This window comes from Phocoena phocoena, chromosome 10 (assembly GCF_963924675.1).
Source record: "Phocoena phocoena chromosome 10, mPhoPho1.1, whole genome shotgun sequence".
Lineage (NCBI taxonomy): Eukaryota > Metazoa > Chordata > Mammalia > Artiodactyla > Phocoenidae > Phocoena > Phocoena phocoena.
The window spans coordinates 82268777-82287888 of NC_089228.1; the positions used below are offsets into that span (position 1 = coordinate 82268777).

At 53.4% G+C, this 19112-nt stretch overlaps 2 protein-coding genes and 1 pseudogene across 2 annotated transcripts; all 3 read left to right on the forward strand.

Moving 5' to 3' along the window:
• Positions 1-19112, forward strand: part of LOC136129657 (MHC class I polypeptide-related sequence B-like) — a 120081-nt pseudogene that overhangs the window by 46458 nt on the left and 54511 nt on the right.
• On the forward strand, positions 1098-14760 carry CCHCR1 (coiled-coil alpha-helical rod protein 1). The gene is made up of 16 exons (XM_065884801.1): positions 1098-1132; positions 2105-2237; positions 2316-2529; positions 4280-4583; positions 7041-7204; positions 7321-7456; positions 7650-7760; positions 7974-8123; positions 8574-8684; positions 8896-9002; positions 12387-12523; positions 12652-12840; positions 12938-13039; positions 13865-14016; positions 14119-14290; positions 14507-14760. Exons 2-16 carry the CDS (start codon positions 2222-2224, stop codon positions 14611-14613), a joined length of 2172 nt encoding a protein of 723 aa, XP_065740873.1. The 5' UTR covers positions 1098-1132; positions 2105-2221; the 3' UTR covers positions 14614-14760.
• Positions 14635-17874, forward strand: PSORS1C2 (psoriasis susceptibility 1 candidate 2). Its single transcript, XM_065885010.1, is given in 4 exon segments — positions 14635-14723; positions 16842-16940; positions 17578-17633; positions 17636-17874. Coding segments are annotated over 4 exon segments (483 nt in total).

The window sequence follows — 19112 nt, forward strand, 5'->3', positions numbered from 1 at the left end:
AATTCAGAGTGCAAGGAGCCTAGGACGCGATGCAAAATTGTCAACAGCTTTGCAACTGAAAAATGTGGTGAAGGTCCCAGTGTAGTGCAAAAATGAAGGCGTCTTGTGGCACAAAGCTGAATCGAATCCTCAGGCTGCTAAGTATTCCAGGAGCCTTCAATCTGTGCAAGGCAACAATACATTAGGCAGCTTCTAGGGAAATTCGAACTGTAGGTGTGGGGGTGAGGGTAGGGACTGCTTCTGTGTGATATTAACTTGTCACCTCTGTAATTTGGAGAAGAGAAGCTTCTTCCTGTAAAACCTGCTGATCCAAATAGAGTAACCCTCCTGCTAGCCCACGCCTCACTCTTCTGGCCAATCCCTCACTCAAAACTAGTTGGCTTGAACCCCAGTGGGAAGTGTATCCACTGTCACCCCTCAAAAGGCAGTGCAAACGGGTCTCTAACGTTCTCCAGTAAAGTGGATCTAAACCCTTGCTTACCGACTTCTCCGGTGGGATAAAAACAGAAGAAAGGGCTCCCGGGATGATGCAAGGCAAACCCAGCCTGTTCCCTCCCCGCCCCAGCCCAGGTTCGTATCTACCGCGCGGTGCAGTCTCGGAATGGTCCCCTCTCCAGGCAGTGCCAGCTCGGCCGGGGTTGGTGCTCCTGCGGCTGTTTGACAGCGAGGAAACCAGGGCCAGGAGGGGCGCGGCCTCCGCGCGCGGGCAGCGCCGACCCCGCCTTCGGAATTCCCGGGTCCGAACCTCCCGCCGAGCGAGCCCGCCCCCCGTGCCGTTTCTTATTGGCCATTTCGTTTGCCCTCCTCCTTTCCATTGGGCGACGAGCTGGGAGGGTCCCCGATCTCCCGCCTTCCGCTTTTTCTGATTAGTTCACAAGTTTTCCCGGGTTCCCGGAGTTGGGCGGAGCTGCCAGGGCTCAGAGGTGCCCCCAACGCCTTAATTGGGCCAGGCTTTAGACACTACTGCGCCTGCGTGCACCTCTTCTCCTCCTTCCGGGGTGGTAGCCTTGTAGGTTTTAGAGCGTCCCGCCAACCTGCCCGCTTTGCGCAGGCGCTGTCAGGGGCCGAGGCCGCGCCCGGGAGCTAGGTATAGGGGGTGTGGCCAAAGGGCTGAGGGGGTCTCTCGCGCCGGGTGGGGGCATTCGGGAAGAGTCGGTTGGGGACGGGAAGGGGCTGAGAGGGGGTACGGGGGTGGGTTCAGGGATCCATAGGGTGGAGGGGTGCAAGGGCAGGGTAAAGGAACAAATGAGGTGGGCCGAACAGCCTTAGAGCTCAGCGTCCAGCAGGGCGAAGACTCATATCTGGGGGAGAGGAGGAAGGGAGAGCAGGCTATTGGGAGATGAGAGTGAGGGGCCAGAATAATTTCTTGAGGATAAAAGCAAATTAGGTTGTAGGGAGGGATAGGAATCCCAGATTGGGGGAAAAATAGATGAATTCGGGTGGCAGGGTGGGGAGATCTTAAAGACCCCTCTCTCTGCTCTAGGACTCTGGAGAGGTGGGTGGGCGACAGGGATGGAAGCTGAGGAGGCAGTAGAGAGGAACTGAGAGGAAGGTTGCTGGAAGGGTTTGGATGCGACGTCAGGAAGCTGGCTTTTCTGCCAAGGGGTCTAGGCCACCTGGATTCCCCAGGGGTCCTGGGTAGGCGTCCTGCCCTACATGTGGCCACATTCATCAGGGGCCAGGCATTGGGCCAGCGCTTTGATAGGGAAGGACCCAGGAGTCATGGCTTGGTGGTGTCTGGATGGGCTTCCCCAAGGCCTTGGTGAGCCATGGAGAGACCTCTGGAGATTGGGCTCACAGCCTCTGTACTGCATACGTCCTTTTTCACCTCCATCCAGGGAAGGCAGAGACTGTAGAAACTTAAGGAGGATGGTAAAGGCACTAACCAGAATTCTAAAAGTATGAGTAAAACCAGAGCGTCTCTCATCCTGTCTCAGTAAATTCTCTCCATCTCATGGCTGTTGCCACAGTCCTATCAGGAACCAGATTGAGACAAGCAAGTGATCTTTGGGTATTTCCTACTTCTTTTAGGAAGTAGGATAAGAGGAGCTAAGAGTCAGATGGACCTGGCTGTTATTTAAGGATTATGACTTTGTTATTGTAGGGGCTCTCTCTTTGGAAGGTGGCCTGAAAATTGAATTGGAGTGTCCTTGTTTCTCCTATTGTCCAGGGGAGCATAGATGGCTGGACACAGACTCTAGAGACTTCAAATAATGTGGAAATGTTTCGACCTTCAGGTCAGTGGGACCTGGCAAGGGGGCTGGTGATTATGTCTCCCTGGGAAACTGACCATCTTTGTCCTTATGATTCTTCAGGTTCCACTGGGCTGATTCCCCCATCCCACTTCCAAGTTCGGCCCCTTCCAACTCTGCCAAGAATGGCTCCCACGTGGGTCTCAGACATTCCCCTGGTTCAGCCCCCAGCCCATCAAGATGTCTTAGAGAGGTGGCCAGATAACCAGAGACCTCAAGTGACCATGTGGGGACAGGAAGTTTCTGGCAAAGGGCAGGAACCAGGGTGGAGAGGCAGGTACAGATCTAATGTTGCTATTTTCTTGGGCTTGCTTGCCAGTGGCGCTTCTTCCCTGAAATAGATTCCTTACCCTATTTCAGCCCTTAGTTCCATAATTTATTCATTTTTATATAAGCAGTTGTTGTTGCCTACAATGCATAAATAATAGCAGTGTGCTAGATGCTAGGGACAAGGATAACAAAAATAAATAAGAGAGATCCTGATATCAAGGAATTTTATTTTATTTTTGATAATTTTTTTTAACGAATTTATCTTATTTATTTATTTTGTTTTTGGCTGTGTTGGCCTTTGTTGTTGCGCACAGGCTTTCTCTAGTTGCAGTGAGTGGGGGCTACTCTTCGTCACGGTGTGTGGGCTTCTCATTGCAGTGGCTTCTCTTGCGGAGCACGGGCTGTAGGTGTGCGGGCTCAGTAGTTGTGGCTCGTGGGCTCTAGAGCGCAGGCTCAGTAGTTGTGGCACACGGGCTTAGTTGCTCCGTGGCATGTGGGATCTTCCTGGCTCAGGGCTCGAACCCGTGTCCCCAGCCTTAGCAGGTGGATGCTTAACCACTGCGCCACTAGGGAAGCCCCTATCAAAGAATTTTAAATCCTAAAGGAAGAGATAGGTTGACCCACAGCTGATTGTATTAAGTGTAGTATAAGGCAGGCTGAAGAAGTATGGGCTGGGAGTACAGACCGTGTGCTGTGGTAGTATAGATTCATTCTGACGGAGCTGACCATGCCATCTGTCAATTTGTTGTCTGTGAAAGTTCTTATTCTTGTTGTTTCATGTGTGTCTTTTCCCAAATGTACTGGAACATCATCCTGCCATTTTGTTCTTGAGTGGATTGCATGTGAGTCTACCTTGGACCCCATCAAGGGGAAAGGAGCATAATGATGAAAGGGGAGCATTGGAGTGAGTGTCAGGAGACAGAGACTCTTTGTGACTAATTTGGCTACCAGCTAGGGGTCCTTTGGCCAGTCACCTCATTTCTCTAGGCTACAGATCTCTGCCACTTAAAAAAGGTGTTGGGGAATTCCCTGGCGGTCCAGTGGTTAGGACTCTGCTTTCACTGCCAAGGGCACAGGTTCAGCCCCTGGTCAGGGAGCTAAGATCCTGCAAGCTGCATGGTGCGGCCAAAAAAAATTAAAAAAAAGAAAATGCTGTGGTTCTGGGCCTCAGTGAGGGAGCTGTGTCGAGAGCCATGTTATAAGCTGGTTTCAACTTTATGTGACGCCAGGAGACCGTGCTCTCCAACGGTTGGGACTATGTAATTTACTGAGGTACTGCACTCTCAGACTTCTCATGTGGTGTACCTAACACTCAGTAAATGATTTTAACTAGTGCCTGACTCACCATATTGATACTCGTTGCCATGACCTCTCTTTCCACCTCCATCAAACTTTTCCTTGCCCTTAAATCCGCATTCAGAAATCTCTGAGTGTCCTTCCATCTTCTCCAGTTCAGAATGTGTGGCCTACCGATGTGCACATCTGATGTTGAACACATCTGCCTGTATATTGTCCTCGAGAGAGGCCATGTTCCATGAACTCAGCCTTTAGGTCCTGTGGGCCCAGATATGCTTAGTAGGACTGTTGTCAATGATGATGGTGACGGAAGTGCAGAGATCCCCATGGCCCAGCTTCATCCCCTGCCATCTCCCCATATGGGAGCAGAGGGATCCTCTCCTCCTCCTGTCTCCACTTATGCCTTGGCCACCCTCCCAGCACCAGAGACAGGTCTCACCTGTGCTAACCTGTCTTTGAAGGTCCGTGGAGCTGGCGGGGTCGCAGGCCCTGAGCCAGCAGGCTGAGCTGATCTCTCGGCAGCTGCGAGAGCTGCGGCGGCTCGAGGAGGAGGTCCGGGTGCTGCGGGAGACCTCGCTGCAGCAGAAGATGAGGCTGGAGGCCCAGGCCGTGGAGCTGGAGGCACTGGCACGGGCAGAGAAGGCTGGCCGCGCTGAGGCCGAGGGCCTGCGTGCTGCCCTGGCTGGGGCCGAGGTTGTCCGGAAGAACCTGGAAGAAGGGAGCCAGCGGGAGCTGGAGGACGTTCGGAGGCTGCACCAAGAGCAGGTGAATGTGGGCCTGGTAAGGGTTCAGCTGCACAGTGGTGAGCTGGGCAGGAGCTCCCCAGCAAAGAGCAGGCATTGCAGAAAAGGGGGATGAGATGTTTGCTGAAGGTGAAAGAAACAGGTGACCTGGAAAGAGGGAGAACTTGGATGTGTTGGTCTTATTCAGATTGCCCGTTTCCGCCAGGACTCAGGAGACCTCCCACCACTTGAAGCCCTCCTTCCTCTCCCAGTAGGAAGTAGTTTGTCTTTCTACTTTACTCCAGGTACCCAGTTCATCTGGGAACACTGTGGGAGGGAGAGTGAGGGAGGTGGGAGTGGGGTCCTAAGGTGGACTGGGAAGGGGCGATTATGCAGTCAGCAAGCATTTATCCGTGCTTACTCTTTGCCATCCCTGAGACAAGAGCCTGGACACTGGGGTGAGCAAATCAGACAACTGTCTGCCCTTGTGGGTGGAGCTGACAGCCTAGTGGGGGATACACACATTCAATGCGTAATTTAATTCTAATTAATTAATTGCAATTGGGAAAAGAGCCATGAAGGAGAAGGACAAAGGAGCCCTGACTGGTCTGGGGGTTTGGGAAGGCCACCCTAACCAGTCGACGTGTTAGGAAATGAAACCATAAAGATATTGGAAGAAAATATGGGTGAATTCCTTTATAACCTGGGAATGGGGAAACCTTTCTACCTGTGAATCAAAATCCAGAGCCATTAAAGAAAAGATTGATATATTGACTTTATAATACCAAACTTAGGAATGACAAAATAAAAGTAAAATTAAAGGGTGATAAACTATAGAAGAATATTTCCAGGTCATATCACAAGAAAAAGCTAATATCCCTACTATATAACGTGTGCCTAGAAATCAAGAAGAGAAAGACAGCAGTTAAGGCAGAAAATGGACAGAGGAGATCATTCAAAGAAAAATATAAAGAGCCATTAGTTTCATGAAAGATGCTTAATGATAAGAAGTTGACATTTGTGTTAAATAGGAATTGGCGGTGCCACAGTGGTTGGGAGTCCGTCTGCCAGTGCAGGGGACATGGGTTCGAGCCCTGGCCTGGGAGGATCCCACATGCTGCGGAGCAGCTGGGCCCATGCGCCACAGCTACTGAGCCTTCGCTCTGGAGCCTGCGAGCCACAACTGCTGAGGCCCATGTGCCTAGAGCCCATGCTCTGCAGTGGGAGGGGCCCCCGCAATGAGAGGCCCGTGTGCGGTGGCGAGGAGTGGCCCCCGCTGGCCGCAGCTGGAGGGGACCCGTACACGGCAACGAAGACCCAATGCAGCTATAAATAAATAAATAGGTGTTGGCTGGTGGGCAGGCATGTGGGGAGGTGATGGGGGCTGGTGTGACACTTGGCTGCAAGTAGATGTGAATGGGAGGAGGCCAGAGGGGCCTGAGTGCAGGCGATGAGAGGGGCTCTGGGTGTTGGGGTGGAGTGTGAGGCCTTGGGCCTGTTCAACTTTATACTTTACCTCAAGAGCAATGGGTAACCGCTGAAAGGTTTTAACAGGGAAATGACATGATCAGATTTATATTTTACATGTAAAAGGACCAGTTTTGTGATTCGTGATCAAAAAGCTCACAGTGACTATGGTATAGAGATAGGGCTAGAGGCGGGCAGACCGGAAGTGAGCGCAGCCACTTCCCTTCCTTCACCAGCCGAACCGTGACTCTTTCAGCGTATCTGACACCCTTAACCACTGTTGGTGGTGCTGTGAGAAAAGGACAAGCTCCCTGCCTTCCTAGGGCTTCCTTCTGGATGGGGGGAAGCAGACAGTAAGCACGTGCAGAAGCAGGATCATTTCATAATGATAAGAAGTGCAGGAAGGGCACGAACAGGCGATAGGACAGCACAGGTGCTGGGTAGGGATTAGCGGTCTGGGGAGGCCTTCCCCACGAGGCGGCATCACTGAGATCTGAGGAGCTGGGGGAAGCCAAGCCTCCAGGTAGACTCGGAGGTGGGAAAGAGCAGACTTGTTGGGGGGACGGTGGGAGAGCACTGTGGCTGGAGCAGAGCGGGCAGTGGGAGAAACAGGACAGAGCTCAGAGAAGCAGGCAGAGGCCAAGACACGACAGGTTTCACAGGCCCAGGGAAGAAGCCGGTCTGAACACTGTGGTAAGCCACTGGAGGCTTCTAAGACCGGTCAGGAGATGGTTGCCGGTGTCCAGGCCAGAGATGAGGGTGGGTTGCCTCAGGTTGGTGGCACTGGATGTGGAGAGAAGTGACAATGTTTTGGTGGGAGACCTGACAGGAACTGCTGGCGGGTTGGAGGGTGATGGGGAGTGAAGCACCAAGGATGGCCTCCGTTTTGCTGTGCACAGTTGGGCGATTTCTTGGGTGCTTGCCCAAGGTCACAGAAAGTGGGAGTGAAGGGCAGGGCCAAAGCAGAGGGCGGATTTGGAAAGTCCAGGGGTGGGCGAGCTGGCCCCTGCTGAGCCCTCCCTTCTCCCCACAGCTCTCCTCCCTGACACAGGCTCACCGGGAGGCTCTTTCCAGTTTGACTAGCAAAGCTGGGGGCCTGGAGAAGTCTCTGAGTAGTCTGGAGACCAGGAGGTCGGGAGAAGCCGAAGAGCTGGCTGCGGCCCAGAGGGAGGCTGAGCTGCTGCGGAAGCAGCTGAGGTGAGTGGGCGGGTGGGGGACCGAAGGGCAGTTGGTCTGGCATTCGGTGGGTTGGTGGGTGGGCTGGGTCTCCAGGGTGCCCCCCGATGGCTACCCTGTTCCCACCCCAACCCTAGCAAGACCCAAGAGGATTTGGAGGCTCAGGTGACCTTGGTTGAGAACCTAAGGAGGTACGTGGGGGAGCAGGTCCCTCCCGAGGTCCACAGTCAGATGTGGGAATCAGAGCGACAGGAGCTTCTAGAAACCGTGCAGGTGAGAGAGTGCTGGGCATGGGGTGGGACGTGAGGGCTCAGGTCCTGGGCGAGGGGGCCCTGGAGAAGAGCACAGTCCCCGGGAGAGAAGGCAGTGCTGTCAAGGGGCACACAGACTGGCCGCCGCCCGAGGGCCACTGGGAGACCCGGCAAGAGGTAGCGGTCCTCTCTCTCTCCCCCGACCCCACCCGAAGCACCTGCGGGAGGACCGGGCCAGCCTGCGCACCACCACGGAGCTGCTGCGGGTGCGCGTGCAGAGCCTCACGCACGTCCTCTGCATGCAGGAGGAGGAGCTGGCCCGGAGGGTAGGCCCCTGGCCCAGGCCCCTCATCCCCGGGTGCCCCCTGTGCATGGGAGGGGTTGGGGTGCCGCTCCTAGAACCTGCCCGCGTCTTTCTTCCCCTGAACGCCTCTTCTTGCTCTGGCTCCTGATGCCTGGGCAGGACAGAAGAAATAAAACCCACCTCCTTCCTCTGCACCCCCAGGAGCCCACACTGTCCCCACTTCCTCCACCCTCAGGTTCAGCCTTCAGACTGCCTGGAGCCCGAGTTCACCAAGAAGTGCCAGTCCCTACTGAAGCGCTGGCGGGAGAAGGTGTTTGCCCTTATGGTGCAGCTGAAGGCCCAGGAGCTGGAGCACAGAGACTGCGTGGAGCAGCTGAAGGGACAGGTCGCCTGGCACCCTCCTTCTCCCCATGCTCTCCCCCAGCTCTCTGCTCCTTACAGGAGGGGTGCCATTTATTCACCACATACTTGGGTGGTTCCCACATACTGGCAGCACAGCCCTGAGCAAAGGCTGACAAGGACCTGCTCTCATGAGGCTTACATTTTGTGAGGTGGGCCGGCCTCCCCCAGAAGGTGACAGTGTCCAAGGATGGGTGGGTGCCACGGGCAGAGGCTGGCCATGGGTCCTGGTGGGTTGGTCACAGGGTAGTTCCTTAAGGTGTGGGCACGGGGAACATGCTTCTGGAAGGAAACCTGGACCCAGACTCCATTCTTAGGAACCCGGGCTTACTGTCTCCATGTGCGGCCTTCTTTCAGAGACCCCTGCACCTGCCCCTTCCTTCCCAGCGCCTCCCCTACAGCTTTGGCTCTAGACCTGCCTCCTCTCCTCCCCCAGGTGGCCGAGCTCCAGGAAGGAGTCAAAACCCAGTGCCAGGAGCAGGCCATCCTGCAGCGCTCCCTGCAGGACAAAGCTGCAGAGGTGGAGGTAGAGCGGATGGGTGCCAAGGTCAGTGTCTGAGACGGGCAGAGGCTGAGGGAGGGCAGGGAAACCCCAGGGAGGGGGACACTTTTGTTTTGGCTGTACCACGTGGCATGTGGGATCTTAATTCCCCGAACCAGGGACCAAACCCGTGCCCCCTGCAGTGGAAGCGAGCAGTCTTAACCACTGCACCGCCAGGGAAGTCCTCAGGGGACCATCTTTACCATATCCTTCCTAGGCCCTGCAGACGGAGCTGAGCCGCACTCAGGAGGCCCGGCGCCGGGAGCAGCAGCAGACAGCCACAGCGGAAGAGCAGCTGAAGCTTGTGGCCAACGCTGTCAGCAGGTATCTGGGCTGCAGGGTGGGTGGAGTAGCATTTCTGCTTCGACAGCTTCCTGGGCATCTTGGAGTTTAAGAGCCTCAGGCAAGAGGGGCTAGAAAGCTGGCCGTGTGGAGGATGCAGGGCTGGAGGTATGTAGCCCTGTAAAATCTTTGTGTTTGTTTTTTCCTGGGGCAACCCCCCTCCATATTCACAGCAGGGTCACTTGTTATGACTCCCACCCACTGCGTGTTTGGCTGGAGATGAGGTATTACTAACTTCCTCTTGCAGTTAGTAACGGCTTGAGCTAAATAGAGCACCTAGGAGGGTCTCCACCTTCAGAACTGTTCGAGGATGGGGAATGTGGACACTTGATCTTTCTTTCTTCCCTCCTTTCTCTCTTTCCCGTTCGTTCGTCCTTCCTTCCTTCCTTCCTTTCTTTCTTTCTTTCTTTCTTTCTTTCTCTTTCTCTCTCTCCCTCCCTCCCTCCGTCCCTCCCTCTCTCTCTCTTTCTTTCAAATTTTGCAGGCATGCCCTGTTGAATTGAAAAAAATTTAATCTATTTTTTTTAAAGCCGAACACCCACAGGTATACCTCTTTTTATTGTACTTTGCTTTATTAACTTCACAGATGCTGCTACAAATCGAAGGTTTGTGGCAACTCTGTGTCGAGCAAGTCTATTGGTGCCATTTTTTTTTCCAACAGCATTGTTTTAAAATTAATGCTATTTTTAAATGTTTAGTTGTTTTTTCAGACGTAATGCTATTGCACACTTAATGGACTACAGTATAGCATAAACGTAACTTTTATATGCACTGGGAACCCAGAAAGTTCGTGTGACTCGCTTTATTGCAGTTTCCTTCCCCCCCTTTATTTATTTATTTAGTTGTTTATTTTTTTAACATCTTTTTTGGAGTATAATTGCTTTACAATGGTGTGTTAGTTTCTGCTATATAACACAGTGAATCAGCTATACATATACATATATCCCCATATCTCTTCCCTCTTGTGTCTCCCTCCCACCCGCCCTATCCCACCCCTCTAGGTGGTCACAAAGCACGAAGCTTATCTCCCTGTGCTCTGTGGCTGCTTCCCACTAGCTATCTATTTTACATTTGGTAGTATATATAAGTCCATGCCACTCTCTCACTTCATCCCAGCTTACCCTTCCCCCTCCCTGCCAGTTTCCTTTTTAATCAATTGCAAACCTGTCTCTCATACCAACTTCCTAGGTGTTTCCTTCACAGCTATTGTTAGATAACCTTTAGAAAGACCTCTAAGGAGAAGCACAGGTTTCTTTGCACAGGTAACAATCCCTCCTCAGCTTTGAACATGGGGACACAGAGGCGGCCTGAGGAGAGCTCTCAGCACAGCGCCTGGCTTATTGTCTGCGTTCTGTAAACGTTCACTTTTACCATGAGGCTCTTCTAGATGGATCACGCAACAGTTTTGGCTTAGAAAAATTGTGATGCAGGGTGGGTCCTTGCCTACCATCCCTTTCTGTTGGATTTGTACCTTGAGGACTAATTTAACCAAAAAAAAAAATTTCATGAAAAATTTCAAGCATGCATGGCATTAGAGAGACTAGTTATGATGAACTACTGCCCAGATTCAATCCATTGCATGTGCCTCCTACCTCCAGGAAGACAGAAAGATACAGTGTGGACAGGGTTTTACTTTGATACCAGGACATTACTGAAATGGTCCTTGCTAATGATTTATTGCCAAAAAGTCCACGTGGCCTAAAACAACCCAAGCTCAGATTGTTGCCAGGTTTGTTAGTCTCTTGGTGTCTTGGAGATCCTGTCAGGAAAAGGCTTTCATGAGAGCTACAGTAGGTGTTGGAAGCACCCGCTCAAACAGTTTTCAGATAAAAGTGATCTCTGCTGTGCTGCTAGGGATACAGCCTTCGGCCTTTGTCGTCCGCTTGTTTTCCCCCTGGGTGCTGCGTAGGCCCTCCTCCCAGGGGACCCGTTTAGACTTCTCAACTTCCATGAGCCACGTGGATCCTGCTTTGGGCACAGCCAGCTGATAAAGCATGTGGACCCGGCCTTTGTTGGTATCAGGGACTTGTTAGAGAGGATAACTTTGGTCTCTGATACCTAATAGTGATCAAAAGGCAGACCGTGAGAAATAAGCCTAGCACATTGCTTGAAAAGGTGTACAGTCATTTAATGCCTTCTTGGGGCAAACTGACGGAAGCTACGGGCTTTGTTCCATAGCAGAATGCACATAAGTTCATACACCCCAAACGTGGCATATGGCGGCAGGAGACTCCCCAAACCTGGAGACGCACCTGGAGGCCTGAGGTGCAAAAGCCTACATCAGCTAGAGATAAGCCTGCTTTAGGGCACTTGTTTTAGCCCCATAGAATCAATGTTACTGAACCCTTTACTTTGTGATGGCATCTGAGTCCAGATAAGGTGTGACCCCATGAACCTGATTACTGTTTTTACCGTAGGGTTGTTTTTAAAGACACTGATTGCAAGGACGCAAATGAGAAGCTTATGTAGGTTTTGGGACCAGAAATAGCTGCGCCTTTTTTTTTTTTTTTTTTGTCTGGGCCACACAGCATGCGGGATCTTAGTTCCACAACCAGGGATCAAACCCACACCCCCTGCAGTGGAAGTACGGAGACTTAACCACTGGACCTCCAGGGAAGTCCCTAGCTGTGCTTTTTTTTTATGAGCAACTGCATCATTTTTATTTGACAATCACTAAGGGGCTTAAGCTCTCAGTTTTCTTTCACGACTGGCAGGGCACAGAATTGGGGCCCCTACTCTTGGCTTCAGCTTCTCTTGCCCTTGCTCTGATTTCCCCTTCCCTGCTTTCCCCACGTACATAGCAATACAGGATAGAGGGGATCAAGTCCTTTTGGAAATAAGATGGGGTTGAAGGGTCATGACTTTGTGTGTCTTCTCCAGCTTTGAGACCTGGCTCCAGGGCGCTGTGGCGGAGGTGAAGCGGGCCGCAGCCCGGCTGCCCGGCCTCAGCAGCCGAGTCAGCTATGCCGTCCGCAAGGTCCACACCATTCGGGGTGGGTAGGGCAACTTCCAGATGCGTCCTGCCCTTCCTGCTGCCCCACCAGCTCTCTCATCCTACACCCACCCTCCTGCCTCCTCCTTACCAGTCCAGGCATCTCCCATTTTCCCTCTTCTCCTCCACAAACTCACCTCTCTGTTGCTCTCTGCCTTTTCTTCCCCAGGCCTGATGGCTCGAAAACTGGCCCTTGCTCAGCTGCGCCAGGAGAGGTGAAGTTTGGGCCACTTTGAGGTGGATCAGGGGCAGGAGTGGGGCTTTAAGGTGTTGGTTGCTGGGACCCAAAAAAGCGAGGATGGAGGAAGGATGGGGGCTTAGGGGTCAGGCAGCTGGGTGATTCCCCCCATCTCTGTTTCCCTTCCCTGTCTCAGCTGCCCCCAACCCCCACCGGCCACGGATATGAGCCTGGAGTTGGAGCAGCTGCGGGAGGAACGGAACCGTCTGGACGCAGAACTGCAGCTGAGCGCCCACATCATCCAGCAGGAGGTGGGCCGGGCCCGGGAGCAAGGTACACCTGGTCCTCAAGTCACCGAGCTTGAGCCGGGGCCAAAGTCTGAGTCTGGGGGATGAAGAGGAAGAGGGAAGAGCTGGGGTCTAGGGTACGGAGAAGCCTGAGCGGGCACCACGTCTTCCCAGGGGAGGCGGAGCGGCAGAAGCTGAGCGAAGTGGCCCAGCAGCTGGAACAGGAGCTGCAGCGCACCCAGGAGTCCCTGGCCAGTTTGGGGCTGCAGCTGGAGGCGGCTCGCCAGGGCCAGCAGGAGAGCACAGCGGAGGCTGCCAGTCTCCGGCAGGAGCTGACCCAGCAGCAGGAGGTCTACGGGCAAGGTGTGCAGGAGGGGGCGTGGGCAGACCCGTGGTGGGGGTGGGGGTGGGAACCATGAACCAAGGCTCGCCTGACACCCCACGTGCACCTCCACCCCAGCGCTGCAGGAGAAGGTGGCCGAAGTGGAGACTCGACTGCGGGAGCAGCTCTCAGAATCAGAAAGGAGACTGAACGAGGCTCGCAGGGAACACACCAAGGCCGGTGAGATTGGCTGGGGTGGACGTGGCTTTTCAGGAAGAAGGAAGTGTTGAGGCATGAGGTTATTTTAAAAACTTTATTTTTAAGCCTTTTTGAAGTGTGCGAGTCATGAAGTTATCAAGGAAGATGAATTCTCAGGTGGTAAACACCCCTATACAGCCAGCTCAAACAACAGCACTTGACCAGCCCTGGGTCCCCTGCAAGCCCCTCCCAGTCACCCCCTCTGCAAAGGCAGTCTGACATCTCATAGCAACGATTACCCCCAACTTTTTATTGGGAAACATTTCAGACACCTAGCCAAGTTAAAAGAATCAGGTAATGGGTGCTCATATGCCTTCTCTGGTTAGGGGGCAGCGGTTCATAACCTTTGGTCACATTTCCCATCTATCTGTATATATACACATATTGATATATAAACGTTTGGGGGGGAATTATTGAAAGTAGGTTGCACACATCCTGACTGTTCAGCTGCATCTCCCACAAATAGGATATTTTCCTATGTAACCTCAATACCATTGTCACACTTTAAGAAAATGAACATGGATTGCACAAAATCTGATATCCAGTCCCTATTCAGATTCCCCCTGCAGGACTCTGAGAAGCTTCAGTGATGGGGGAGGTACTTTGGGTTCGCAGATTCATAGGATCCTAGAGCATCAGACTCCCCTCTGTACGGAAGACTGAAAGCCATAAAGTGTCAGTGGCTCACCTGAGTCACAGAGCTGGGACCCAGTGTTCCTGCCCATCCTTCCAGGCTTGTTTTCACGGTGCCTCATGGCCTCTAGGCTGCCCAACACCCGTCCCCTCTGTGGCCTGGCTTTCCCGTAGTGGTCTCCCTGCGCCAGATCCAGCGCAAAGCCACCCGGGAAAAGGAGCGGAACCAGGAGCTGCGGCGCCTGCAGGATGAGGCCCGAAAGGAGGAGGGACAGCGGCTGACCCAGCGCCTGAAGGAGCTGGAGAGAGACAAGAACCTCATGCTGGTAGGAGGGAGGCCGAGAAGGGGCTCTTCTCAGGGAGCAGAGCTGTGGAAAGGGGAGGGGACTCTTCCCGGGCTTGGTGGCGTTTAACCCTCTCCTTCCCAGGCCACCTTGCAGCAAGAGGGTCTCCTCTCCCGTTACAAGCAGCAGCGACTGTTGGCAGTTCTTCCTTCCCCGTCGGATAAGGGGTTACCTGTGGAGTCCAGCCTCAGGGCCTCAGAGTCTTCAGCGTCTGCACCTCCGGCAGCGGCCCTATGCACCAAGGAGTCCATCAAAGGTAAGGGACAGATGGCGGGGGACTTCAGGCATCTCTCCTCCAGGCACTCTGCAATGCATGAGCCTTGTTCTCTGTGACCCCTGGGGGCCCACAGCCTCTCTTATTCACGCCCGCCTTGGACCAGGAGCCTTCTCCCTCATAACCCTCACATCCTGCGGCGTGACTGTGACAGCCTTCTCTTGTCCACCTTCTGTCCCTTGGGGTCTTCTTTCCCAGGATCCCTTTCTGTCCTGCTCGATGACTTGCAGGGCCTGAGTGAAGCCATTTCCAAAGAGGAAGCTATTTGTGAAGGAGACAACCAGACCTCTTCTGTCTGCCTCTGAGCAGCTGCGAGGACCGAAGGGATGAGGATGGAGGAGGAGTGGGTTGGGGAGGGCGTCCAGCCCAGCCCCCTTCCCATCCAGCTGCCCTCGGGGACAGCCGCCAAGATGTTGTGAATTCTCCCGTGGCTCAATAAAGATGACTGCAGTAGGAGCCATTGTTTGGACAGTTCTCTCTGGGAATATAAGGAAATTTTCTCCCTGCAGCCTCTCTTGTCCGAGAAGTGTGAGAAGTGGTCCCCCACACAGCTCTTTCTCTAGATGATTCCTTTTTCGAAACCCCTTTCCTCGGCTGCCCAGGAAGTTTTTGGAGAAGCTCCAGGTTTCTTTTTATTCTCAACTTTTGTTTTAAAACTACCTCTGGAAGGTGATCAGTGCCAGGAATGAAGCAGATAAAACATTCACATGTTCGACAGGAATCACAGATCCAGGCAGCATCGTGCCCCGGGGGCCACTGTGGTGGACTTGACGGGCGGGTCCCTGCTCCCGTGGCACTTACAGTCCGGTGGGAGAGACAGACGATGGGCAAGTACTTACATGAACAAATGAGCCGTTTCAAACAACAGTAAGTGCTGTGAATATGAAGAGAAAAAAGAAACGACAGTGATGTGGTAGAAACTGGCTGTGTGGGGAGGGGCAGCATTAGATGGGGGGACAGGCAAGGCCTCTCTCCGGAGGGATGTGGTGCTGAGGCCGGGGTGAGGTGAGGCGCAGGCTGCGCAGTCCCCTGGGAGGAGCATGAGGGCGGCCACAGGCTGGGCAGACGTGGAGGCTGGAGGGAGCCCGAGGGAGGATGCTGCAGGGAGAGGCCAGGCCTGGTGGAGCTTGGATTTTACTCTCTAAAGTCCTTAGAGTACTTTTAAAGCTGGGGACAGCCACACGATTTGACTTACATTTTTTTTTTGCGGTACGCGGGCCTCTCACTGTTGTGGCCCCTCCCACTGCGGAGCACAGGCTCCGGACGCGCAGGCTCAGCAGCCATGGCTCACGGGCCCAGCCGCTCCGCGGCATGTGGGATCTTCCCGGACCGGGGCACGAACCCGTGTCCCCCGCATTGGCAGGCGGACTCTCAACCGCTGCGCCACCAGGGAAGCCCTTGACTTACATTTTTAAGAGATCTGTTGGCTGGCTGTGGAGGATGGGTTTGGGGTGTGGCCTCGGGATGAGGAGAGAGAGGAATGAAGTCCTCAAAAGTGAGCCACGAGGGACAGTGGTGTCCCTTACTGCGGGGGAGCAGACCCGGTGGGGGACAACCCGGGGAGGAAGTGAGTTTGGACACGTTACTTCTGAGAGGCTCGTGAGACGTCCAGGCAGAGGAGTCCTTGCTGAGGAAAAGTTCTAGGGGGATCTCTGAACGACTCAGACCAGACAGACTGACAACTGAAGGAGGAGGGGAGAGAAGGGGTGGGCACAGAGTTCATACCAAGGACACGGAGAGGGGCTCAAGGGGCAGTGAGGAGGATTCCAGAGGGAGGAGAAAGAGGCTGAGATGCCAGGGGGAGCTGAGACAACTTCTTCCCGAGCCTCTGGGTGTGACTGATGGAACCAGCCCTGGGGTGGGGAGAAGGAATCAGGATGTCCTCGTACTGTCTCCTTCACCTGCAGTCACCCCAGATGGCTTCTGGATGAAATTCTCAGATGTCACTGCTTGGGATGCCCCCTCCACGCCTGGAGAAGGCATATGCTGGGAAGTGGAAGTTCCAGGAAGGGCTGAGCCCCAAGGAGAGGGTTTACACTGGGATGGGTGGGGGAGTCTTGGTGTACTAGCTGAGAACGTTCTAGCTGTGTCCCAGCTGTTCAAGGGAACACCCCCTGTCCTCCCCCCAATTGCCCACCCCCTGCCCGGCATCCTGCCTCCCAGCCCCTGTAATTACACTGCTTCCCCACGCGTGGTTTGCTCCCATTCCTTGGCTTCCAATGACCTTGAGGGACTAGAGGTAGAAGTCCCTGTTGTTAGGATTTGCTGCAGGGTGTGTATGAAGGAGGACATGAAAACAATGGTGGGGTGACCAAGGTCTGGGTCATCGATAAAGCTTGGGTGGCTGGGTCCTGAGCTGGGGGACTAAAGTGAGGGACACCACCATCAGAGGTTACAAATTAGCCACGGCCTTCCAAATGGGTTTGACCAGTTAGGTTCGGATGTGATTCCTTGTGTGACTGGGCCGGTCCCTCCCCAGAGATTGGCCTCCTCTTCCCCCTCCTCCCCTATAAAGCCTCTTGGGGTTCCCAAGCTCCCAGACTCAGCCAACCCCTGACTTTGGGGGCCAGGAGACAGGCAAGATGCTCAACTGGAAGCTCCTGGGGATCCTGGTTCTTTGCCTGTTTTGCCGGAGGTGAGCTGGGAATAGAGGCCCGGAGTGTGATTTGGGGTGATGGGGGACGGTAAAGATGAGGCAAGGGTGAGATGGATGCATAGGGATAGGGAGATCCTGGGAATTCACATAAGGGGAAGAGTTAAGGGGATGGAGGTGATGCGGTAAGGTGCATTTTAGCGCAGAATAAATGTTTTGCTGGTTTGGGTGTAGCTCCATGTGGCAATTTAGATCAGCATTCAGGTGTGGGGTGAGTATTCATCAGAGCTGAGGTCCGTGTTAAGGGCGTGGAGGTCATTGTAGAGATGGGGTCTGGGTGCCACGCGGTGCCAGGGTGTAGACAGATTTGGGACTGCAGACACATATAGTGGCCCTGCCAGTGGGGTGTCCCAACCAGGGTTGGATGGAGCTTATGTGGGGGGAGCAGGGGATCCTGTCAGTTTAAATTTGGTCCAGTCAGTAGTTCAGGACGGCGTTTCATGTCATTTTAAGATCACTTTGGTATTTTGTGAATGTGTGAGAGTTACTTTTGAGTTTTGTTTGTGGGATCAGCTCAGGCTGTGGTCCATCGCAGAGAGGTGATGCTCCCTAGGTCTGTAGCTATGGGGAGAGGGGGGATCCTCACAACCTCTTATCTTTCTCCTTCCTCCTCTACAGGCATCTCAGGCAGCGAAGACCATCCATCTCCCTCATCCACAGAGCCCTCAGAGGAGGAGGGCCCCCAACATTGCCTCAGGGCCCCCCAATCCCTGGTGACCCCTGGCCAGGGGTACCCCCTCTCTTTGAGGACCTTCCACCTCTAGGCCCCAGTCGTCCCTGGAGAGACCTGCCTGAATCTGGAGTCTGGCCTCCTGTACCCCCTAGAACTGATCCCCCTCAACCTCCCCGGCCTGATGACCCCTGGCCAGCAGGACCCCAGCCTCCAGAAAACCCCTGGCCCACCTGCCTCTAAGGTGGGCCACGGATCTCAGGAGGAGTACAGACAATGGATCCCCCAGAGGCATCCTGGGCCTCTGCCCTCAAGCCCATCTCTACCCTTCTGATTTCCCTTGAATTCTCCCCAATTTAGCCTAACTCCTTAATTCCTTTCCTCATTCCTTCTGTTTTATTCTGAACCCGGAAGGTGTTGTTCTCAATATTTTCTGTTGCCTCTTGAGATCGGTATTTAGCCCCCACCTCCCCCTTCTTTTTCCTCTGACAGCCAAAGTGAACACCCCTACCTCACCTCCAGTCCTCTCCCCTCCCACCGCCTCTTCCCCACCCCGGGGACTCTCCGGGCAGGGGTGGCAGCACTGTGTTCCCTGCTGCTATGTGGTGGCCGCCAGCTGGGAACTACCAGGAGACCATGGTGCTTCCATGAAATGGAAAAACAAAAAACCATGTTTTCTAATTTTGACTCTAGGCTGCGTCTTTGCCAATGAGCAGGACTTTTAACATTCAGATGCCCTTATAACAGCCATGGACCTACAGAGATCTGGACGTCATCTGAGTTCCTGTCTTGCCCATATGCATAGGGATGTGGAACTCAGCCAGTGGAGGGTTGGAAATGCAACTCTCAGAGTTACAAGGACATTCAGACCCACATTTCTCCCATTCTGGGGTCCCTATTTTGGAGAATGAGAAACCAAGTTAAGTCTTTAATAGCTTATGGTTTGCATACCTCTGGCTGAACATGAAAACTCTCCCAGGGGGACGTGGGCAGGACTAAGTTGTAAGGGGATCAATTTCCAGAAGCATATGTGTCCCTTCCCAAAATGAATCTGCCTGAGAACTGTGTTCTCCTTTTCCACATGCCTCCATTAACAAGTGACCCTTCTCTCACTAGACAGAGGAAGGCCGAGCTCTCTCGCCCACCCTGAACTGAACCTGGGTGCTCTTCCTGGAGCTACCAAATGAAGTCAATGGAAAATAAAAATCAGCCCTTTCCATCTCATGAAGAGATGAATTTTTAGTAGAAGTTTACTTTTCTGTTTAATCATTGTCAATATTTGTAGTTTTGATCGATTGCATCTTTTAATAATTGTAATTATAAACCCAGGGCAGAATAATGGTTTTTAAAATAGTCTTATGGTCACAGGAAATAAATTCCAATTTATTGATATGTACATATTTTCGTTATAGAGATATACAATAAAAGACTTTCCAAAAAGACACTAAAATACAAAAAAAGGTGATACAATGCAAACAATA